The following is a 25,429-nucleotide window of genomic DNA, read 5'->3' on the forward strand; positions in this document are numbered from 1 at the left end:
GAACAAATTTACATTTTTGATTAATGGACAGGGGGCCACGGATTTTTAAGGTCACTGTAAAGGGGCCACGATCTATGAAAGGTTGAGAACCACTGACCTAAACTGCTATTGATTAGTTCACGAACAGCAGCCTGTCAGTCACTGAGCAGCAAGCAACACCAGGGTACCGTTGGAAAATAGCAGGCTGCGGCACCAGCTCTTTTGGTTACCACCACGCCTCCTACTATTAGCGGCAAAAACATTCACGAGGTTACCGAACCAGCTAATCTACCGGAATGTCGGCGTTTGGGTACTACGAATGTGAGCCCTTTAGAGCCTATAAGCCCCACTGCTTCTTGTTCTTCGTGCCTTTTCAGGTACAGCATCTAACAGAGCGGCCACCACTCTTTTATTGAAACTCAATGCCAATGCTCAACGTTATACAGCGGTAAACGAAATCTGTGAAAACCATCGATTTCTCACATTCAAGCGGCAAGGCATTCTAAACAAACGTACTGGTCCCTGAACTCGCTCTCCTCGTCTTCGACACGACCTTACAAACGCCATCGTCACTCACATACAGCGAAAAACGGGATGCACGAGTGGAGGGAAAGCAAGTCCTTTATACTTGTAGCAAAGAAAGTGTTTGACCTGTGGAGGGCAGAAATATCTCTGGTGATTTCTCCCCAGAAGAGCTTGCCAGTTTCCTCGAGCAAATAAACCCAAGCAAAGCTCAGGGCCCAAGCATCATTTGCCCGAAACCCATACTAAAAGCTAGACTTGCCATGAAGTTTTTGCTGTGTAGCTTCTTGTTTTTCAGCTTGCAACACCACGATCTTCCTAAAATATCTTGATAAGAGTCTTTGCAGTCGCGTTATGAAACCTTAAGAAGCCGTATGGAACTCTAAGGTTTATCTAACTTTCTATATCTTAACGTAATTTGCATTTGGTGGCCGTGATAACGCTAATAACTTTTTAACATTCTCATATTGGTCCGTAATGCACATTTTTGCCCCCGAGGCCTTGTCACATTTGCCTGTCAAATTTATGGAAATTATTGTCATTAACTGCTAACATGTTTGCGACCACCTGCGTCAGCGCAATTTTTCGTCCCCCACATTGAAAACGAAAAATAAATGAATGAATGAACTTTGTAAATATTTCAAAATTGAGCTGGCTGGATTTCAACGTGGTAAGTCCACGGTAGATCACAGGTCATTCTGTGAGCCAAAACATCAAAAACATAGCTTCGAGGTTAAGGAAAAGGTCGGCATAAAATTTTGAAATCTAGCTTTACAGTCGCCTACGACCACAACACAATAGGCAACGACAGCGCGATTTTATTTGCTTCTGTTATTGCGATTCTTATATGGACCTAAGCCAACGGCAAATAATTCATTTTAGCGTAAGTTGAAATAACTATACTGTATAATACAGTAGGCTTTATACACCAAGCATCATATAATCTACACACATAGCTTCAATATTGTATCAGGTGCCAAACTAATAACTGAAAATTACACAAGCAAACAAAATTATTCCGCATTTGTTTAAAACTTTTCTGCAATGACTGTAAGGTTAGCCTCGCTGCAAGCTCTTCCAGTTGGATTAAGTGCTTCGCATTTATATATGCCAGCATCACGAGGGCGACAATCACTGATGGTAAGAGTACATACTCCATAATGATTTCGCATCGAATACTTGTTATTTGCTCTCAGACGCACACCATCTAAGAAACAAAGCAAAAGGATTTTTTTCTATTCTAAAAAACATTTATGCACATGCTCTGGACTTTAATTACCTTTATACCACGTAATTTCCGGATCCGGCTTTCCCATGACGGCACAAGTAAATTTCGCTGTGGATCTTTCTTTTACGGAGACTGGCTTCAATGCCAAGTTGATACTAGCCGCCTTGTTCAAATTTATTTTGCCATATTGAACTCTTTCAATCCTTAATGGAGCTGAACATTAAAAAATTGTTTTTATTTGATGTGCTTCAAACCTTGGTATGTTTACACGTCAGTAGAACATTTGTTCTCTAGGCAGTGTAGACAAGCCTGATTGAAACTGGGTAGGGCCACTCTATCCATGTGGCAAGGTATTAACCAACCTTGATCCTGCTTGGTGGTTTTAGCTCGTGGAATGCTTTATTCAGACAGAGGAATTCAGATTTAGGAAGTAAAAAGACAATTAAAATATTTTCCCGTCTGAAAATTGACAGCTAAAGTCGGTAACCAGAGCGTAACGTTTTATATTCACCTCGTCGTTGTACAACTGTTAATAAATTGGACTGGTGTCCGTCTCCTCGACCAAGATCGTTCTCAGCAATGATTCGAAAGTAATAAGTGCAACCTGGTTTCAAATCTCGCACGTGGAAATTTGTTCCTGTGATCTTGTCTTTAATTGTCTGGAAACTTCTGGAATATGCATCTCGTTTCTGTTATTATAAAAAAGCTTTTACCTTTAGTGAACACTTTTCAATCAAGAAACATAATGGTTAGTTAGAAGCCGTTTGTAAACAGGGTGGGCTACGTATCATTTTCCAAGTTTAGAGTCCTAGATTTAAGGAGGCCTAATTCTATTTTTATCGACTCAAACATTCGATTAATAAATAGGTTTTCAACGGCATTGGCTGTGGTGTTCGTTCTAACTCGAATGAGTCGTAACTACCAACATTTTGATCTTAACGTAATTATTCTTTAGTTTAACCATGTATTTTCTTGAGATCAATGATGTCACCAGAAAAAGCAAATTGACACCAAAACCAAGCCATTAAAGTACTCAAAGATATTTTATGCGATATATTTTCAATGCATTTAGGTACCTATGAAGAAAACGTTATTGCCAGTTTTGGCAGGATATAGTTGAAAACATTATGGAAAAAAAGTAACGCCAGCAAATTAAAGGCAACAAAGTAACACATCATGAAGAGTCTTACGCCAAACAATTTATAGCTTATTATCAGCCTGGTCGGATCTTATTGCACGTAAATTCAATATTGCACTCAGATCCTATTGCACTGATTTACTTTATTAAAAGCATAGAAAGCGCACGAAATAACTTAAAAAAGAATAGAAGGCACCCTTGATTATTATAGTCGGCAGATGAAATTTTGCTAAAAATTTACCGCATGAAAAGCCCCACTTTGTATAAGTATGAAAAGTGAAAACGGTTTCTTATGCATTTTCCTGCATTCATCGCAAGATCAATGAATATTCAAGCCAAACATTTTGTGCTATATATGATTTGATGATAACAGAGAAACCAAATGTTTTATAGCTAATTCACATCACACATTATTCGGTAATATGCTGGGGTCCATGTCGTCCCTATGCAAGCTGCAACACTTTACAGTTTACGCATAAAGAAATCTACGCATATCGAGTTACACCTCAAAGCATTAAGAGGGCCTATGCTAATCTGATGGGCCTCCTACTATATATAGGATAAAAAATTTTGTATCATCGAGCTAGTCTACAGATGATGGTGAAATATATTGGTAAGACCGGGGCAAGTCGTAACAATTTTTTTTTTAAATCGCATTGTCGAACAACTGTTCAGCCATATTAGACAAAGTCATTTTTTTAGAAGAGTAGTCCATTATTAATAAATCATGTGGACTGTTGATAATAAGAAATATATGGTGGGATAAATTGTAACATTGTTAACAAGACGTTCAACCTAACACTTCCAAAGAGTTTCCTTTCACACGGACTTAATTGCTAACATTTAGACGACAAAATAAGCATTTTCCAAAAGTACAGTACTATTCTGTTTAAAAACCAGAAAAAGTGCTTTTAAAATCTTACCACTCATGGGAGAGTCGCAAAGCTATGTATATCATGTTACAAGAAAATAAATACTAACACTGTATGGTGCAAAATATTTGTTCAATCAAAGTTTTCTATAAAAGTTATAGGGAAAATAACAACTACCATTGTTACTTTTGGCCCTGCGGTCACCCTTTTATTTAACATCCCCAAATCGGCAGATCCATAACATAAACAATAAACATATGCTACCCAGTTCTACGAAAGAATACTAAATCGGTTGTACTCCAGTTTACTAACTTCGTGAAAATCCAACATCGTCCCCTGTAATACGTGTCGGCTGTTTTGGCATTAAAATTGTGTTACTAAGTTATAATTATATCCTCAGTAGGCCTATACTGTTTATACAGTATACTAGTTTTTTTATATCCTCACTATACTATATATAGTATACACTACATGACTCTACGTCACTGGTAAATACGTTCTACCAAAGGTTGCAAATTAGCAAGACCTAATAGTTTGCAAGAAAATAGAAGAAAAAACCTGTAAACAGTAATGCTTTATGGCATTTCCACCATCATTTTTCGGCGGATCCCACGTGATTAGCAGCGACCCATCGTCCTGAATTTCACCAAGTTTAATATTGCATGGTGGATCGGGCGAGTCTAAAACATGTTTGGTTTTACAACTAGCGTTTATGGATTCATAACTTAGCATAGGCAAGCTTTAAGTGCCAGTTATGATAAACAAAAAGTAATGTAGTTCTTGCCTTTCACAACCAAGCGCACGGCCTTCTGAATAGTTCCACTCGGGTTATGAGCATCAAGCGTGTAAACACCAGAGTCTGACTTTGCTAAATTTCGGATGGTAAGCGACGTAACACCACCTTGTGTTTGAATAACACCCCGCTTGTCAAGATCAACACCATCCTTCCTCCAGCTAATTGTAGGGGTTGGTTTTCCCTTTAAAGTACAGTATTACGTTCGTAATAAACTCAATATAGCTAATATTGCAGTATATTAATGTGTTTAAACAGGGTTGCCCATGGGAATGGGACTCCCATGTGAGGAATCACATGGAATGGAATGGAATTGGACAATAGAAAAGAAATTTGTCCTACAGAAAGTTTTTTTAAGATATTGAGCTATTAAGCTTATAAAACATTTAGGCTGAGAAAATTGTCATGATTTAAATTTTTTATGGTTGCTCCACATGTAACAGTATTTAATAGTTTCTTTCCATACCAGAAATTGCCTAACTCTAGTCTACAGCCACAGAAGATTGGAACATTAAAAATTTTATATGCGCATACAAGTTAGTGTTAAACCAATATATGGGCTCATGGGACGAGATGGAGTAGTCACAAAGTGCTATAGGGTGGAAAAGAAATGTGACAGAAAACAATGCTTCAATGATGATGTATCACAAAGTATGATGTATAACAAAGTATGCACTCAAAGATTATAGTGGCTAAATACCGATACTGACGCCATAAGACGTAGTGTTCCACTTGCAACAACTTCGATTACTTGTCCGAGAGATGAGTCAAAAGATATCTTAGGCTTTTCTGCAAACCATAATTCATGATGATAAAAATGTTTTGGTAATTAATTGTGTATGATTCCTTCAGTGCAAAATCTTTGCTAAATGGGAAATAGACTATTCTTACCATGTAGTTGTTTAACCTCAATAAACTCGTTAACTCCGCTTGATGAACTGTATCCTCCGTCATTATAGGACCGGACACGAAATTTATATTTATCCCCAGTCTTAAGTCCGCAAACCTACAAATATAAAATAATGAATTCATATAGGTTACCTTGATCATTTTATAAGTCCATAAGTTAGGTTCAAAATTTGTGAGTGTCCTGATTCCATACTGCATAATGCCATGGCATAGCGTAAAGCATACTAAGTAAAATACTATTCTGGAGTATTCCAAAAACCTTATCTTTTACCATAAACTTTGATGATCTGATGGGTGTGGTGTTACACTTTTCCCACTGCTCCCTACCCTCCAAGCAACGTTCCACTGCAAATCCTTTGAAATTTTCAGATTTTAAATCGGATGGCGAAGTCCAACTGAAGCTTACGCTCTTATCAGTTTTGTCAGTAATCTGAAAATCGGTAGGTGGGGGCGGTGGGGCTGCAGAAAGTAATATGTGCAAACTTTTAAAATCTATCAACTTCTTTTAATTAACGCAGTGTGAAACCACCAAATCCGGTCAACAACTCGTTAGATCCTTTTTAGATTTTCTAAGTATCCAGACCTAATTTAAATGGTATTCTTTCATACAGGACAATTTGAATGTTACAAAACTATTGCTTCTACTCACGTATGGGATCCATTGCGGTAATGATTTCACTTTCTTTGCCATTCGGACCGCTACCGCCTTCATTTTCAGCAGTTATTCGAAACTGATATTCGTTCCCCTGTGATAGGTCTTTCACTTTCAATGTTCTTTCATGTACCAATCTACCACCATTTTGAGGAACCCAATTTCTCCTGCCAATCCGTTTCATTTCCACCAAATACCCTATCGAAATTCTAAAATTATACAATCATAATATTGGAAAACATGACGTGCAAACGATTCCACCGTGAAACAAATTATATCAATGCTCATGATATTGCTTCAAGACAGAAATAAAGTGTTTGCTATACCATGTTTTTCAGTATTAGACAAATATACGATATACGATAATATAGACTATTTTACAGAAAGTTTTGATTAATAGGAGAGACTTTTGAAATAACTTCGGTGGATAACTACCGGCATTAACCGCGAAATTTGTTGGTTACACCCAAAGTTTTCAAAGGATGTTTTTGGGTACCGAAATCATCTCTGAAATGTTTTCCTAAGGTTTCTTAAAATTATACTTTTGCAATTACAGCAGAAATTTAACAGTTCGTTTAGGTCGCAGTTTCTCAAAATTTCTTTTTTGTCGACAAAGTTATACCTTTAAAAAACTGATTACATCACCAACACTTATACTCCAAGTCATAATTCAAACAAAAGGTAAATTCAGTAAAGTCTTTAGGTAAATACATGTAGTTAGCCTTTGCACTGTATCTTAGTTTAAAAACAACAACAAGGAAAGGTACTGAAAAAATACCGGTTACTGCGCTTCCACCATCATCCGGTTCTGGCCAAGACAACACACAAGCGGATTTAGTTAGTTCTGAAATCTTTGGTGCTTCACATGCCGCTGGTGGTTCTAGAATACAGAAGCAAATAAAATACAAAACAATATTTGCTGAAATTTTTATTTGTCAATATTTTACTGTAAGAATCAATGTTAACCAACTTTTTGTCGATCATTCATAATAGTTACCATATTTTACAATAACTCTAAATTGGAAGCGCATCACTTACTGTACTTATCATCAGCCAAAATATCATTTGATATCAAGTAAGGGCTGGTGCCAAAATTGTTTGAGGCGTTAATCCGGAACTTGTATGACTTTCCTTTTTCCACGTGATCGGTCGTCATACGGAGATCTTCTCCAGGAAATACTTTTCCAAGCTTTAAAGCATAAATTGCCACGCATTCATTTGCACATTTTTCACAGAACTACACAAATATAATTTGAGTAATTGTCCTCTCGCTCACCCTGGACCATTCGTCGTCTGTTCCACACACGGTTTTTTCCACGACATATTGAGTAATATGTAAACCACCATCATCAGAAGGTGGTGCCCAACCAATGTTGATTAGTTTGGATGATGCCTTAAGAATCTTAACTGGGCCACCTGGTGCTTCTGGTGCACCTGTTAAGCACAGAAAAGGCTTTGTATAGTAGACGCAGAGACGCCAACCATATATGTTAAAGCAAACAACAAGGAATATGCAAGAAAATATCAACATACTTGTAACATTAACGGTAATATCTGCATTCGCTTCTCCTTCGCTGTTTTTGACGGTGACGCTATATGTTCCAGAATCCGATCGTTTTGCGTCAACCAGTCTAAACTGTGCCACACCTTTAACCACTTTCGCTTCAGCCCGTTCATCTTACAATTAGTTATTAAAATTAGGTTTTCAAGATGCTGACCTTAAGTTATATTGGAATCTTCTATCATTGTGATATAACTTACATATAACGAAATTATACGTGCTGCACGATGTGGTAAATGATAAAAACCTTTTAATTCTTTTCCATTGTGACTCCACGTCGTGGTGGGTTTAGGAATGCCAGATGCAGGAACTTTCAGAAAAATTTCATCTCCGGCTTTAAAATTTACTGGTTTAGCCAAACTTTCTTTTACAGATTCTGGGATTACAGGCGGTTCTGAAGAGATATAGAAAACAAATTAATAATTAAATTAGCCCAATGCAGTTCAATGTTACAAGCTTATATAAAAAAATTTGGTTCAGAGTAAAAAATTTACTTCCATTTATTTTAACTGCTGGTATAGATAGGGAGAGCATCGAAACAGCTACATTTAAACATTCTTTTATAACTGGCTTCCAGTTTATCGGGAAACAAATATCCTAACTTTTCTATCAATAAAATACTGTGCCATCATGCTTAACAACCTGGTGCGTCCATTGCAGTGATCGGCTTTTTGCTTTCGCCCCAATCACCTTTGCCAGTGGAATTCTTGCCACAAACTCTGAACTCATAATCTGATTCAGGAGTTAAATTCTCCAAAGAAGCAGTTGTACCTTTCACAGCGGAGCTTGGAACCTAATGAAAAGAATTACACCACATGCAAATTATCACCTTCTAACAAGTTATTTAAATTAGGCTCGGCGTTTTTTCTTACTGGAAACCACTCTCCACCATCCTGCCTAGCTTCAACATAGTACGCCGTTACTGGACTACCACCGTCACAGGTCGGTTCCTTCCAAGCAATACTGATAGCAGTGGAAGATACTTTTGTAGGTTCAGGAGCTGTGGGAGGACTAGGAGGGCCTACAAGTCATAAAGTACCTTTTGTGTATTGGTTTGCATAATAAAAAACTCAAAGCTTGAAAAATTTGAAAAAATATTATTGAAGGAAGCACCAAAAATAAAAGCTTCATAAGTAGCTTACCACTTGCGAGAACAAGTTGTGAAGTCAGAGGTTTGCTTTCTCCTTCCGAATTACAGGCTTTCACACGATATGAATATTTTAATCCTTGTGTCAAACCAGTGGCCGTATAAGACAACGTATCCGGGTCCACCTATAGTTTAAAGTTAGAAATTATTTTGACACTCAAACGCAATTTGTACAAATTTGTTTAATATTCAATACAAACACCGAGAAAGCATGTAGGCCTATACTAAAGTAAAACCAACTTTTGTCAATGGTGTCCATCCAGGTGATTTTGTATCTTTACGTTCAATCATATACCCATCAATAGAACAACCCCCATCAGCGGTTGGTGTTTTCCAAGAAAATGACATTTCCTTGGCGGAAACCTTTGTCATTTCTATTGGACCTACTGGAGGTGAAGGAACATCTGGAATGAACAAACGATATTTTACTTGGGCATAGGTTATACCTTGATTGAAACAAAAGTGTAAATTAAACGAGCACAAAGATAGGTGGCGTTTTCGTTTTCACATTTTTTAAACGAAGCTTTTTTTTAATATTTTCAGATAATTTAAAGGTTTGATCAAAATCTGTGAACGTTTGCAATTATATTGCAACAACAATTTGTCAATATAACAACAATAGCACTGTCTACAAAAATCAAATTACCGTCCCCAAAGGTCAAATTTGATTTTCTGTGTAAATGTGTATAGCCTATTTGGGTGCAGTGAAATCACACTTCTCATAAAGGGCTATTGTTTGCACTTTACAGTATAATATATTGTTACAAATTGTATTACAGTTGTTCTTACCAATAATGACAATCTTGAATGATGCTTTAGCACTTCCTTCTTTGTTCTTTAGCAACAGTGAGAATTCTCCCGAATCTGTTGCATTAAGCCCGCTGATCGTAAAAGATGTATCAACATCACTAGTTTCACTTACAATCCGCCCTTTAGTTGTAAGTTTCTTTCCGTCTTTGCTCCATTGAGCTATCGGAAGGGGAAAGCCAGTGTAGGGAATCTACAAAAATAAATAACAATTTAAAAAGATAATGCAACGCTAAGATGGTCCTGTCGGAGTCAGGATTTTCTCGATTTGATTTTATTTGAAGGAATATAGACCAACTCGTTCAGTCATTATAAAGTATAAGTCATCACTATTTTACTTTGAGGCGGAAATCTTTGCCAGACTTCAGATTTTTCTCTCCTTTGATCTTTTCCACGACTTCTGCATCCAGAACAGGAGGATTGGACGGCTTTTGCACCGTAACTGCTCTTGATTCTAGGGCTTCGCTCTCTCCTGCTGCGTTCTTTGCTTTGATGCGGAAAGTGTAGCGCTTGCCGACAACTAAACCTTCGACTTGAACGGTTTTATCGCCGGGTTTGAAAACGGCGCACTAAAAATAAAAATGTTCAAATCTATGCTATATACTTACACGGTTAGGCTAGCAATCATAACATCTGGGATTTCATAAATTTAGTTATTTCCGATAGGAAAGAGAAAACTTAACAAATGGCTCCCATAGGCCAAACCTACAAAATACGGCCCACTTTTTTGGTGAACATAATTTTCTTTCTTATTTAGTTAAATCAGAAGCCGAAAAGATTTAGACAATTTATCTTTTCTTGCATCCTACAAGAAAAACAAACTATCGCAATGTACGCAATATGTTGTCAAGCTTGAGGCTAAAAATCGTTTTAAACAAAAACCTGCTCCCAGTTGTTTCCACCGCTTGATTTCTCCACGACGTAAGATTCAACATCTCCGCCTTTGCTAGTTGTGATAAAGCTTAGTATAAAGTGATTAGCCGACATGTTGTCAAATTTAACATTTCCAGCTGGTTTGGATGGTATTTCTGATATGAAGGAAAAATATATGTAGGCTATACACAATTAATATAAAATATATTCTTGACACTTATATTCTGAAATTATGTTACCCTTTAATATCACATGTTGGTTACGTGTCTTCTTTACTTAGAGCAAAGATTAGCAAAGAAGCAGCTGCATGTATTACATAAATAACTTAATGACGTCACTTGACGATTAATGCAAGCCGGCGGGTTTCATTTTCCCATGAGCATATTTAGCCAGTCATATGTGATAATAGCACGATAGAAATACCTACTAAAAGTAGTAACTACGTTTTCATTGGCTGAAAAAATAGGAGACTCTTAAATATTAAAGCGAGACATTGTTAATTTTGGTATAGAAATTTTTGCTGTGATTATTACAGCTAATAACTTGCCTTGTTGTTCAATTATCATAGTGGAAGATTTTTGAACTGTCTCTCCTGGCACAGTCATCGTTTGAAAGTTAACACCCGATACATTGGAAAGTGCAACTTCGACAGGAACTTTGGTGTTTCCAAAAGCATTTTCCAAAAGAACCTTTAAATATACAATATGTTTGTTGTTTCATACTAAAAAGATTAACCAAAATAACAGACGGTTATATCAATATATTCAAAGTGTGGTAACAAACAAATAATTTGCAAGAGTATACAAACACAAAAATAAAACTGTCTCTGAAGAAGTACTTAGTTTAAAATAGTTGTTTCATACATTTAAAATTTGAAATTCGTTTTATTATCACCTCATATTTTCCACAGTGTTCCGGTTGAAAATCTTCCAAAGTTAGCTTGGTCTCCGATGAAGTTGTTACAATTTTAAATTGTTTGTCATAGGATCTAATTTTTTTGCCATTAAAGCTCCATGTTGCTGTTATGCCGGAGGCGCCAGAGAAGGGTACACGCAATACCATGGGGGAGCCTGCAAAATCAGCACGCGTTTCCGCAACAAAACTTTTCGAATTTCTTTGCATTAATGTGTATTTAATATTTATACTCATACCGGTTTTCAAGTCATTTAGTTCCTGGGCGAGACTTTCGAATTTTACTGGGTCGATTGCAGGGGGTTCTAAAAATTATAGTAAATAGATGAAAACTTGGTTAAAAGATTGAGTAATCTGAAATTTTTTATATTAACTTAATACACTGATTAGAAGTTTTAAAGCGTCATACACTAGGGTTTTATTTAATGAAAGTTTCCGTTGACAAAAACTGATTACATCGTTGTAGAGTATAAACATTAATTGAGATAAAAGTTTCGAACCTGTCACGGTGAGTTCAAAAGGCACTTCAACGTTTCCTTTATCGGTTTTAAATACAATCTTTCCTTCATCATTCTTCTTAGTTTTGGTTAACACCAGAGTGTGTTCAGCATCTGACTGAGATATCAAAATTCTTTTACCGTCATCCTGGAGTGGCATTCCATTCTTTGAAAATACATGATTCGGCGTTTAGAACTTATGAAACGTTTTTGTCTTATTTTCTATTGTTATCGTTAAATGCATTGGAGTCCAAAAAATGTTGTTACGTTGCTTGTGTACACGTGTTATATATAGTAAGAGCTGCAAGAAATTTACTTGTAACCATTTTCCTGTGAAGGAAGAATCCGGCAGCTCGCACGCAAAAGTTGCCTTTCCACCTTTCGAAACAACTATTTCTGACATCTTGGAGTGAATAGTCTGCAAGTCAACGGAGGTAACTGGACAAACTTACACGAATTTTCTTTAAAATCTTGAAACGCCTTTGACATATATCTTATAATCTATTGACTAACTATGAACTGGAAAGCTTAGTTTTGTTCACTTACCTGGAGTTGCTTTGATAATGGTTGGCAAGCTGCAGCCAACTCAGTCGGCTTATCGTGAAGACGAGCCTGAAGAACCATTAACGTTGACTATAAAAGGATACCAGCGTCTTATTTTCCCAAGAGGCCAATGTATTTTCAGATGGGAAAGCCGCGAATGCTGGATGGCGATTTCGGTATTAGCAATGTAATACGTTGGATGTTTTCCTTTTTTACTTCGCTTTTCAAAATTCATTTTCAGTGTTTTACAAATACATTTTTTCAAATAAGTTAAACTTTTTTATCATTTACTGTCACTTAATTCTGACCTATAATCTCCCGGTGAACAAGAGATACTCTTAGAATGAACAAAATCTCTAATACCAACAGTTGGAAAACGTATCGATTTTTTCATTTATTACGTTGCAGTAACACAAACCGAAAAAGCTTTAAAACATAGGCTTATATCATAGTGCTTTGTCGGAATCCTCTTGATCAGTAGATCTATTCGTCATATTTGATGATCCCACGGCCTTGCAGTTTTCCTTCGTTTAAGCGGCACATTCCTTCGTAAGCGTCGTCCAAGGAGAAGTAAATAATAGGTGGTGGAGTGAGCTGCTCATAATTTGGAGCACAGTTAAGATTGAACTAAGTTATAACAACTTTATGTTGAAACATGAACAATTTAATGGAAACATACAAATTAAGAAAAATACCCAGAATCTCAAAATGCCTGTGAAGAGGGTGGTACTTTATACTATGCATTTAAGTTGTTTTGTTAACTGTTGCGACTTACACTCTTCTTTTCGACAAGTTGCACTAACTCTCTGAGATCAGGCAAAACACCAGTAAGCACCCCTTGCAGAGTTCTGGCGCCATGAACCATTTGGGGTAAAGGAAGTTTAAATGCTCCCCCAAACAAACCTACCATCACGATGGTACTTCCCTGCAACACAGTGGACAGTGTAAGAAAAGTTGAACACACACACTTACAGTATGACATTACCGATCACGTAGATAACCGATTTATAACTCTTGATATTAAAAAAATGTTGCTTATACCCTATGTGAGCATCCAAAAGCTTTTTCAGCAGTCCATGATGAATTTACAACGTCGATGACACAGTCGTAGGAGCCATCGTAAGATTTTGATGCAGCCATCTTTGACGCCTCTTCCTTAGTCATCTCCAGATTCCAATGGATGCATTCAAAACCCTGCTCACTTGCAACTTTTAAACTTTTCTCCTGAAAGATTTTTTTGATAATTTACTTTTTCGTATACATTTTTATATTCACGTTCTCCAGTTACAAAGGTCAATTCAAACAAGACAATCAAAAGTTTCCCTACCAATTATTTGGAACTTCACCAAGAATTTCTATCTACAATTTTTTAATTAATTGCGCAAAATTTTCTTTGCACGCAGCATGTCAAATTTTGAAAAACTATACAGTACATTAAAACTCTGATACATTAAAAATAAAAATTTATCAAAATACATTAATATCTGCAGCAACAATTTTCGTTGTTGGGGGTAGAAGCGATCTTGCTAATTGTAAACACCAAAGCCCAAGCCCACCCGAACCAATAACGAGCAGGGAAGCTTTTCCTGAATGTTAACACAGAGAAAGTTGGCTTTACTTATTTATTTATAATGGCAAGGTCAATTTCCAGGTAATTACAAAATATTGAATGATGTTGTTGTAAATAACCTTTGTACAGTGTCGTTTTTTCAACGGCAACCTTCGCAACCTTTACAGCGCTATAGGTTGTCAGTCCAGAGCAGGGCAACATGCAAGCGACATTTAATGGCACAGAATCCGGAACCTTGACTATAAACTTCGTATCAGGAACTTGTACGTATGTTGCGTAACTACACAGTTATTGGAGATTACGCAAAAAAGTCAAAATATGTTCATGGAAGTGCGCAGTCATCTTACAACATAAATTTTCCATGTGTCAAAACCTAATATAGTTACCCTCCTGGTGCTCCGATTCCCACGCCGTGGTGTCGTCGGTCGCACAAAGGTGTATTGTTATTGACACAATATCCGCATGTACCACACCCGATCCACGGGTATACTACCACGCGGTCACCTACCTTGATGCTTTCTGTATACGCAATTAAAAAACAAGATATTCTTTTGGACTTGCAAGTATCTTTTCAAACATACTTGATCTCTAGTAATACAACTTTTTATTCTCTTATACCTGCGGATGCTTCCCCGAGCGAATATACAACACCCGAGATTTCATGTCCAGGGACTATTGGTAGAACATAGTTTGGGTTATCTGTAAAATGCTTCTTGAATTCGCCTTGGTCTATGTAATTACGCCACTGGTTCAAATCAGAGTGACATATACCACTGAAGCATGTCTGCAAAACATTTCAGTTACAAATTGCGCGATACCTAGCCTGGGAAAAATATTGCAAATGCTTCTGTGCAAGGTTACAAATACACATAATTTGGCCACACCACACACCTTAATTACTGCTCCGTTCTGTGGTGGTTTAGGAATAGATATTTCAGTTATTAGAAGGGGCTTCAACGGTTCAACTATTTGAGCACGCTTCATCATTTGCAGCCAAAACCTGCTAAACTTTTTACAGCAATCCTCATTCAATGTGGTGCACTGAGCAGCACTTCATTAACTAAAACATCGTGTAAGGACTTCAAAAATTATCGGTTAATCATCAACATTATGTCAATATTAACGTTTCTCATGCCAATTTTTATTCAAGTCTGTACGAACGTTTTCCCAGCCGTACATCATACGTTGCTTGTCATTGGTTTAGACTTTAGATTGACGAGCCATCATACTTGCATGTCATTGGTTCAGATATTGTCCAAACCAATGAGCGATCATATCCATAGTACATTTTTTGGTGGCTGCTGTTTCTCTGTTTGACGAGGCACACGTGAATAAAAACATTCTAAGCATTAAATTCTTTTAGTATTCCAAGACGAAACTTATCCCTTGGTAATCTACAACTCTACATGACATGTTTCATTATTTTTTGTTACCATTTCTAACCGTTAACCATATAGTTTGGCATGCATCATGCGTTGCATTCGCGACAATAGCAGTGCTCGCAATCTCGTTTGAAATGGTGACACCGTCATTGCAAATCAGTAATCACGAAACTCTACCAAACATCCGACAAAAGAAATCGTCGAAAGAATTTTAACATCTTAATTCATGTTGGCATAATATTTGCAAGAGCTATTTTGTTTTTCCGAGTGATTAACGACCTTGTCTGAGTTACCTTCTTGCAAAAGCATGTATGTTTCATTTATACCTTTTAACCTGATCTTTAAAATCACTAATATCAAAGCAATCGGACGGCCATAAGTAGACTTTAAATTTTATTTCAAGAAAAGGTGATTGAGGGCGCATGTAAAGGAACAACTGAATCATCGTATATTTCTTCAGGTAGGTCTTCGTTCGTTGACTCCGGAATATAGCAAGGAAATGGCCCTACGCAGAAAAACTTATTAGTTGCGAAAATGTTTGGCCAGTGTACTTTATCGGTTTTGTACACGCTTACGACTACATGCACAAACCTATGAGCTTCTTTGCTTGTTCTTCAGTTTTTGGTCGATAATGAGGTAACGAAGAATCGGCTATTTTAACAAACTGGTTGATATGACCTGGTATTCTTCCTTTCACGTATATCACATTATATCTGGTGTTTACCCGTAGCACCTGTAAATGATTGTGGCATGATACTGATGATTGCATTGAAAAAATACCATGCAACACCTAATTGCACCCTCCTGCCGGTACGCGATGACACAATAAGGTTACGGCAGTTGCAATAAATTAAACCAACGTGGCTATTTCGATTTATGAATAATATCGTAGCGTGTCTCGCATAATTGCATTTCCTGATTTTACACACATTAGTATATCAGTACTGTCACTACTAATTGCTGATGCTTAATGAGAAGATGATCGAAAATTTTTACACTTTAGCATCAAGGAGAAGACAATATACATTGTTTCAACCGTCAAAAAAGTAAGACATACTTAACACAGGCTAATAAAGGCAAACAAAATCTTAATGCACATAACGTTAGCTTGCATATGAGTAATAATTCAAATGATACATTAATTTGCATATCGACGCAACTGATCAAACAACCTAAGTTGTTGTTCATACTTTTGATGCAAATAACACTGTTAAAATGCTATTACCTTTAAACCTCGAATTGTTTCATATGTTCCTCCAAGCTGGCCAGGCATCTTTTTGCCTTTTTGGACCCAACCTCTTATGTGACTGCCAATTGAACCAACCCTTCTCTGCCAGTGCTTGTTTCGTCCAGCCGGACCCCCTGCCATGTGCCATCTTTGGACTACACCAGCCATACCATATCCAATGCTTAAAAAAAGATTCTTTATGAAGATTTACAATAAATGGTAAATGTTGTTGTAAGCCACATATCATCAACACTGTGCAAAACAAAAAACGTCTTGTGTGTATAATATATGCAGAGTTCACAATGTTCTGTTAACTTTCAGACCAATTGCCTTGGATCCGCAATATAAAGGATAAATGTGTCTATCCGTTTGTCTATCTCTATGTCTCGCTCTCGGTAGACAATTAGATTTATTATACCATTTTGTATAATAAATTAGATTTATTACAATGGCATCACTTGATTTGACTTGATTATATTTTAACTTGACTAGACTTGATCCAATTAGTCACTTGACTTGACTTAAGTCAACTTCCCAAATAACTTGACTTGAGTCGAGTCTTTAAAAAAATGACTGGTTACAGCACTGGTCCCAAGTCCCAACTACTGTGCCAATAATGGACTACATGCAATTTGCTACTGGATGTACTCAGCGTTTTTAAAAGAGCAGGAAACCCAGTGGAGTAGAGAAAATGATAACCAAAAAATTGAAAAACTAGAAAAGCATTCAGAGAGCACAGACCTTCGTCAAGAAAAACTTATTATATGTACAGCCTTACACTCATATTGTAATGTCAGAAATGTAGCTTAGTGTTATTCCAAACCGCTTTTTACAATTGAATTTTGGAGTTGTGTGTATAACAATGCTTGTTAGCTGCAACTATATTAGAACCTAAACTAAGTGAATTTATTACAGGAAAAACCTGATATAAACATATTCCTTCACTAATTGCTGTAGTTTATGCAAAACCAAATTGAAAAGGAAAATATCAAAAATTTGATGTGCTAAAACCTTTTGAATTGTCACCACTGACCAAACCTGCCTTGAGTAAATGCAATACTTTCAAGTCGCCGTCAACTTTAAGTTTACTACAACTTCACACAACCATTGGGCCGCACATTTGTATATACTTCTTCCCTCTTGTTCTCATCTGTCACAAAAGTTTGTTTTTTTCTTTTTTTGCCTAGAGGGGTGAGTAGGTAAAGCCTTGGACAAATTTTTATCACTTAGCATAACACCCAGTTTTCCAATCAACCCAAAAATTTTATCAGTGTTTCTTTTACCATTAGGAAAATGTGTTAACAGGTATTATATGCTATACCAGTTGAATTGCCACAAATAGTGACAAAACAATTTTATGGATTTTGAATTTTATTTATGGAAGGTCACTAATAGCGATGCTCTAGATGTACAAGTAGCTTTTAAAAAATGATGTAGCTTAAGATAGGTCGAACTGAAGATTACATTTCGTCAGAAGAAAAATGCTTTAAATATGCATGTTATCAATGTCTGCCGCTTCGAGAGCATCGTGACACAACTGTCCTGAACCAAACTGACCCATGGTACATACAATGTTTAGAACCAATGCTGAAGGGCCTGTTATAGGATTTTTAGCAGTTTTGAAAAGGCAACATGATGATTGTGATGAAGGTTGCATGCTGGACATCACTATAGAAAAAGTAGAAGTAATTCCATTTTAGCATGCATACGAGTATAATGTGTGATGGTTTGTTGTTGTTATGACGTTTGCTGAGTGTGGGTCTAGACTAAAGTTGACATTTTATGGTTCAAAGTCTTTTTGAATGTTATTTTTTGAAAAATGTTGTCGAAATGAAAGGAAAAAACTTGTTTAAAAGTTTAAGCGTTTGACGTAAAAATTCCAGATAAGAGAATTTTCTCAAAATACGGCATTTAGCTATGTTATCGTATGTCTTGGTGGATACAAAAACTAAGTTAGGTGAACGGGCTCGTTTCTCAGTGAATGCAAATCGTACTTTGCATTGTTCAACATAGAGCTTTATATAGGCTTACACCCCCTTAAAACAGTAAAAGTAATTAGTGTTTTTGAGTTCTCACTATAATTACTGCAATTTCTGTTAAATGGTAACATTAGAAATTAAAATTAAATATCAAGTATATTGAAGTGCTTCAATGTACCAAAACTTTCCTTCTAAGTTGTAAAGTTATTTACCTCATAGCTGTGCAGTCAACAAACTGACCAGTTCTAAAATGCATTGCATTGAGTTGCGTACCAGGCCTCAAAGCTGCATTTTCACTCAGATAAAATCGAAAGCACTTTGCTTTAATTGGGACACCAGCTTCCAGGCAGAACTCATGGTATTTTTCAGTGCGCTTCATTAACAAAATTACATTATAAGAAATTATGTCGACAAGAAAATTATAATAAAATATGATAACAGTACAGCAATGGCAATAAACAATCGTTTTTAAAAGTGTGTTCAATGTAATAACACTAAAGCAAATACAGCACTCACATAAAAAGGGCTTGCATTTTTTGCACCAACTAAAACAGCTGCTTTCTTGTTGTTGAATTCTTCTTTTGAAAAATTCTTTATCACATGACAATCTGTGATCTGTATTAAAACCCAACTTAAAATTTAGATTAGTTAACTAAAAAAATAAATTTTATTCTAAAATAAAAAAACACATACACTATATATACATGAGAAATAATGTGGAAAGTTCATGCAAAACTTCTACCAGTATGAAAGTAGATTTAAAGAAATAATTTAATTAAATATTTGAATGCAACACAATAATTTTGTAAATAGTATATTGTGGTAACTTTTTAAGGATAACACAAACAGCAAAATCTGCTCAGTTTAGCGACCTGCCTTTTAAAGTTGCTCCATGTTTACTGTTTTTTAGCATGAAATTCAAGCTTTGTTTCCAAAGGTTGAGCAAAATGAAAGTAGAATTGGTCTAATGTACTGTACAGGATATGTATCGTTTAGAAAGTTTATTTTAACCTGTAGTAGTGTAGTATTTGCGTAAGTTCCATCTTTAAACCACAGTGGATGAACTCCTAATTTAATACCAATGGCTCCACATCTGTATGAGCCTACAAAATAAATAAAGGAAAAAGATGCAGAATAATCGGAATCATAGCAATATTGTGATGAAATTTTACCTGCCTTTTCTGCAAAAACACATTTTCCACCTAACCTTTTCGTTAACATGTATACATCTCAAGCTTATTTTTGCAAACTGAATCCATAGCAGATTACTTTAAACAACCTGCAAATATACCTGGGGTCCATGATTGAATTGGCCATTCATCTTCTTTAAAAGGTGAGTTTAATTTTTGATTATATTCAGCAGTAATTTGTCCAGCAACGCTTTTTATAAATGCTGTGCTGTCTTGTGTTAAATCATAGTCCCAGTGCCATCTTGGGGCAGGCAATTTATGTTTTGGTATGAACTTGTCAGAACGCACACCATATTTGTCAGTATATCGATCAATTTCTTTTTCTCTACGTTTCACAGCATGCAATGTTTCCACAGGAGCATAGAGAAATTTCTTTTTTGGACGACGATATCTAAACACAAACATAAATTATCTCAGTAACTAAGCAGCATTGTCATAAATTATTATGTTTGCAGCTAATACAATGAGCCCACCTGACAATTTACGTTTACAAATTTTTACACTGAAACTAGATTGCCTTATGACCATTTTCTAAAACAAATACAACAGGACTAAATGCTTTTATCTGTGACTTGCATTTTCCAAAAGCAATGTACTGTATTTTTAGATATATTGAAACCTTATGTCCATTTTTTCCAAAATGGTTCAACCAAACAGCGTGGAGTCTTGGACATTTTATGTTGTGCAGATTTTTTTTATGCATACAAATTTCAAACATTAACAAACTTATGTTCAAAAATAGATCGGAAGGTACAAGCTTAAAAGAATAAAATTTTCTTAAATTCAAAAGGTCTGAGGTAAATAATGAAATATGAGAGTTCCTAGCTGTAACTAAATTTGCACATGTACATAATTAACAAAGTTCATATTTCAGTGAAAGAGCAAAACTTTCCAAGAATAATTATAAGTTTTTAAGGGTCAACTGAAAGCACAGATGAACTGTGGGGCTTTACTGCTTAAAAATATTAGCAGTGGGACAGGGGAGTAATCAAAAAGCTTAAAAGGAGAGGGTACAAAAATTTTGCTATAGTTATACAAACATCCTGTAACATTCAAGTAATGAGTTTGTCCATTGAAGCTTAAGTTCAATACTTATACAGCAAAAGTCGTTAAGTAAATCCATTTGTCTAATGAATCAAGTTTGCCTTGGGTCAGAATTTTCCAATTTAAAACACATCGGAAAATCCCTGGTTTAAGAAAACCCAGACATAATTTTATAAAACTATTTTCAATTTTATGTACACTGAATTTGCAAACGGAAAATGTCTCATTCTAATGAAACTGACTGTTTTCAGACATATCAATATTGGCATGATAAAGATATGGAGGTATTTAATGTTGTGAAAACCGAAATAGATTTTCACCTTAGAAAGACATTTCAAATTAAACAACCATTATGATATATTTTTCTGTGTGGTACCATCCGGGTTCATTGTTCTGTTGCTGGTCTAGGTGCACTGGATAATAAAAATACTGCTAATTAAAGCAGAAATTGGCTGGGTCTAAGATGGATTTATTAACCGGCATCTACTGCATAATGTATTTCCATAGTGTTACAGATAAAGCATTGTAAATTGTTGAACAAACATAAACTTAAAGCTACAGTATAATATATAATTTATTACAATGAAAATATCTTAAAAGCCTGAAAATATCATATTTTTAGAATCAATATTATATAAAAATTCTTTCAGAATCATATTAAATAGCCTCAAAATATTTTTTCCATTGACCAGCGAATTATATCTAGCGTAATTAACAATTATATAATATTGCCATGTACCTTTTAGCAAGAAAGCTTCTATTTCCATGGTACTCTCTCTGACATCTCAAACAATTACCAACATAATATAAGGAGTAGGAATAAAATCTGTTTGAAAACATTCTGAAAACTTTTTTATTAATCATGATTATTTACTACCAAATAATAATGAGTATTATTCCTATGAAATAGTTAACATGTATGTGAGCCAAGCATACAGTGCATTAGTATTTATTTAGGAGTAAACAGTAATTTTCTTATGAAAATTGGTCAATAAGCAATACAAAGTGACTATTTCACCAGTGTCCATTGCTGAATCTTACTGCGGTGAATCATGCTGACAGTGAGATTTTCACTGATGGGTTTATCACTTTCATTCTGGATGAGGGGAAAAAAGCACTGCGGTTGATTAGTGGTTAACGATAGGGTTCACATGCTGGAGGTTTTGGGTTTGAATCTTGCTGTAGACCCTTTCCGAATTACTGCCTGGGTGGCAAGATTTTTTCAATCGCCTATATTCAGGGCTGCCATCGGTCTGGACTCAAAAAAAGGAAGACTAGGAAACGAAAGAAGAAACAACCTAAAACAGTGCAATGTTCCTAAAAAAAGCGAGATACTATTTGCATGTTCTTACTTTTGGTATTTGGTACAAAATGGTGCCTACAAGGTACAAGCTACCACACTTCTGTAGTACGCTATTCTGAGAGAGCAATCAGTCCATTGTTATGATAGAATGCATCATTTTCATAATCTGGTCAAACAACTCATAAGATGAATGAATAAATGATTAAAAGCACTGTAAAACAATAACTAGACAACATATTTCTAAAATATTTTTTTATAGCGTAAAGGGATTCATATGCAACTATCCTGAGCAGAATCTTTACAATCCAATGCTCAGAACGTTAGTAATTTAAAAAAGAATCAACGTGGGTCAACAATTTTCATTGTTAAGTATATAAGAACAAAAAAATCTTTTCATCCAAAAAAATGGGCAGTGGTAACTCGGAAAAGGTTTGTTTGACTTCTTTTTTTATCCAAATTTATTTTTGATCGAATTTAGTCAGGAGATAATGAGAGTTTAGGTTGGTGGGGATTAGTTTTCAATTAATTTTGACACAGACTAGCCTAATTGCCGTTTACCACGTTCGTATTTTCTTACTTCAGTGAATGGCAGTTGGTAAAATAGAACTAAGTGTCTACTTCACCCGCCACCGTTTACCGAAGCAAGAATAGGCTACATCAACTGTGTAACCAGCTAGCTGTTCAACGAAGGAGCTTTGTGGGAATTCGGTAACCGGTGAAATAGATGCTGCATTTTAAATATCCTTGAAATAAATATGTATTCTCATATTTATACATACAATAACTAATAATTTATGGCGCATAATTTTGAAACGATATGTATACAAAATCTTAAAACGCTGAGTTGTAGCGGTCTGGGTGGTATTTTTTAATGTCATTACATCATTTCTTGCAAGTGTGTTTTCTAGTTATTGATTGAAGTTTAGGAGTTTGTTTTTTGGCAAACACTTCAACTGTCGATTGATATTTGGAAACTTGCTCTGAATAACTTTGTTTGAACACTCCTTTTAGTACGTTCCCGCAGGTTGTTTTTTAGCATCTGTGCTGATAAGTCTTTATTGGAAATGCCCGCTTCTTAACTGCAACACTCATTATTTATCTATGTCTCAATGTGTCAGCTTTAACTACATGTATCTCACATTAATTGTCAAAATATTGTTTTGCCAGTTACAGCTGCAACAACTCGCAGCGCCTTTCTTGTCGAAAATTTTTAATTCCCATCACTTTCACGTTTTATAAGCTCGTACTTCTACCAGCGAGGGGGATTTAGTCCAGTGAACCATCGAGATAGAAAGCATTAACTGCGTGAATCACCGAAATCAACAGATGAGCTGTTTGGGCTTGTTATGGTGATTGCAACTCATGTATTAAACATCTTATAAGCAGTAGTATTATTTATGTTCTTGGTTATTTGTAATATTGAGAAACTGTACAGCACCTACAATAAAAACCTTTTCTTGTAAACTATTTCTGTTGTAATTTGAAAACCCTTCGGCTGACAGAAGGTTAGAGAATTCTAATCGCACGCAACAATAGAGTCAGATAATTCAATAAGGAACTTAAGTTCAAATAAGACACCTTAATAAGTGAAAGTGCTCTTCAGAGTAACCTTCTATTATCCATAGGCCTATAGGCTATAGCCTATTGAAAAGTGTGACAACAGCCCACATGAGATTTATCTATCTGCATGTCAAACTTTTTTATCTTCACATCTGTATCTTCTGAAATCGTCAAATTAAAACAGGGACTTCACTACATTAAGTTCGGACTACAATGCTCAGCAGCATTCATCGCACTTCATGAAAACAAGGCCAGAAAACCATCTTTCTAACAACTCTTAGTTCGCCATAGGTTCCATGAGTTCCCTGGGTTCGATGAGTTCCCTGGGTTCCGTGGTTCCTTGAAGCAAAGATTTTTTAATGTTTTAGTTAAACCTGTAATTGTTTTACTCCTAATTTCAAGAAATGTAAGAAAATCTAAAAAATCCCATGAAATTTAAGACTAACCAATGAAATCAAGTGAATCTGGGATAAACCCAAGGAGCCTGATGAACCCAGGGAACTCAGAATACCCAGAGTGCTTAGAGGTGCCCGTAGTATTATTTTCCAATACACCAGTTTGCAGTTTGCATAATTACAAACAACGGCATTTAGCACTACATTAACGAAGTCGAGAAAGTATTTTGGTCGTATTTAGGCCCGCAACAGAGCAAAAAGTAGCTTGTAGCGCAAATCGTAAATGATTTGTGACTTGTGACGTGAGCACGTGCCATACTCGGTGCGCAAGGAGTCGCGTTCACAACAAATAAATAAAAATGCGAAATTATGTAGCGCCAGGTGGCACCAGTAAGCTGTTCTTACATCATCATCAAGTTTATTAGTTTATACACGCATGCACTTGTAGTTTTTCACCAAATTCGTCTTAACAAGTATTCGGTTATAGATGAAAATTACCGTAATACTCGACTTCTACTATAATAATGAAACAATCCAAACTACTAGATATTCAGAATGCTTATGTACGGTAAATAACTCAGCCTAACTCATAAAAAGTACGACAGAGCAAGACAAGTCGAGGCCACCAGTGCAAGACTTGCTCCACTGAAGCATGCATAGGCCAAGTTTCAAGGTCATCCCAAATGACAATGCTTTTATTGAAAACCTAAACCATTTAGTATGGTAGGCTATAGCTTTATGCCCTAATCATTATCCTCGGACTGAGAAAAGTCTTCTTTGCACAACTTCAACTCAGCGCTGAGGAACTCATCGCTCAACTATTGTTTAGCTCAGGGATGTCCAACCTTTTATTATAGTGGGCCGTATTGTCACTTGAAATAATTCAATGGGCCGCAGAGAATTTATGGCATAATTCCTCAATCCTAATGTGGGAATGGATAAGTAAAAGAGTCCTCAGTTGCACATCAGTGAAAAATCATGTCAACTTGAGTCATGTTTTTAAATAGCTTGACATGACACAAGTCAATTGTCCAAAAATACTTGACATAGCTCAAATCAATCTCAGAGTAACCCTAACAGCCAAAATTGGTGCTATATATATTTATATTAATATGAAAATATGATATATTTCCAAGGCAATAATATGAAATATGCTTAACAGAAACAGCCGTAATGAATGGGTACAACTTGATACAGTGCAGACTGTGATGTCAAAAAAATCGTGAAATAAATGCCTTTACTTGACTTGACTTGATTCATATTTTAGACTTGTTCGGTTTGTCTCCACTTATTCAGCTATTTGCCAACCTAATTGTATTGGTTCCCCCCTGGTGGATTTATTTTG

The 25,429-nt window shown here is 35.9% G+C and overlaps 3 protein-coding genes across 3 annotated transcripts; all 3 read right to left on the reverse strand.

Annotated features, from left to right (window-relative positions):
- Positions 1–1,303: 1,303 nt before the first annotated feature.
- LOC143466797 (immunoglobulin-like and fibronectin type III domain-containing protein 1) lies at positions 1,304–12,572 on the reverse strand. The gene is made up of 27 exons (XM_076964989.1): positions 12,437–12,572; positions 12,207–12,308; positions 11,894–12,056; positions 11,633–11,698; positions 11,376–11,551; positions 11,029–11,170; positions 10,491–10,636; positions 9,947–10,177; positions 9,591–9,801; positions 9,042–9,205; positions 8,797–8,926; positions 8,527–8,675; positions 8,297–8,447; positions 7,902–8,048; positions 7,627–7,770; positions 7,370–7,527; positions 7,132–7,282; positions 6,872–6,973; positions 6,091–6,291; positions 5,713–5,900; positions 5,424–5,538; positions 5,233–5,321; positions 4,524–4,716; positions 4,298–4,419; positions 2,241–2,418; positions 1,781–1,942; positions 1,304–1,708 (listed from the first exon to the last, which is right to left on the reverse strand). The coding sequence occupies exons 1-27, from the start codon at positions 12,512–12,514 to the stop codon at positions 1,530–1,532; spliced, it is 4,038 nt and encodes a 1,345-aa protein (XP_076821104.1). The 5' UTR covers positions 12,515–12,572; the 3' UTR covers positions 1,304–1,529.
- Positions 12,573–12,809: 237 nt separating this feature from the next.
- On the reverse strand, positions 12,810–15,049 carry LOC143459303 (alcohol dehydrogenase-like). The gene is made up of 8 exons (XM_076956398.1): positions 14,895–15,049; positions 14,622–14,787; positions 14,390–14,522; positions 14,123–14,283; positions 13,910–14,019; positions 13,475–13,657; positions 13,209–13,358; positions 12,810–13,027 (listed from the first exon to the last, which is right to left on the reverse strand). The coding sequence occupies exons 1-8, from the start codon at positions 14,988–14,990 to the stop codon at positions 12,917–12,919; spliced, it is 1,110 nt and encodes a 369-aa protein (XP_076812513.1). The 5' UTR covers positions 14,991–15,049; the 3' UTR covers positions 12,810–12,916.
- A 716-nt stretch (positions 15,050–15,765) lies between these two features.
- Positions 15,766–23,940, reverse strand: LOC143459951 (large ribosomal subunit protein uL3m-like). Its single transcript, XM_076957275.1, has 10 exons — positions 23,708–23,940; positions 22,179–22,295; positions 21,566–22,100; positions 19,884–20,173; positions 19,604–19,695; positions 19,109–19,207; positions 18,805–18,965; positions 16,611–16,794; positions 15,977–16,118; positions 15,766–15,890 (listed from the first exon to the last, which is right to left on the reverse strand). Exons 3-10 carry the CDS (start codon positions 21,688–21,690, stop codon positions 15,784–15,786), a joined length of 1,200 nt encoding a protein of 399 aa, XP_076813390.1. The 5' UTR covers positions 21,691–22,100; positions 22,179–22,295; positions 23,708–23,940; the 3' UTR covers positions 15,766–15,783.
- Between the last annotated feature and the right edge of the window lie 1,489 nt (positions 23,941–25,429).

The sequence above is a fragment of the Clavelina lepadiformis genome, chromosome 1 (assembly GCF_947623445.1).
Source record: "Clavelina lepadiformis chromosome 1, kaClaLepa1.1, whole genome shotgun sequence".
Classification (NCBI taxonomy): Eukaryota; Metazoa; Chordata; class Ascidiacea; order Aplousobranchia; family Clavelinidae; genus Clavelina; species Clavelina lepadiformis.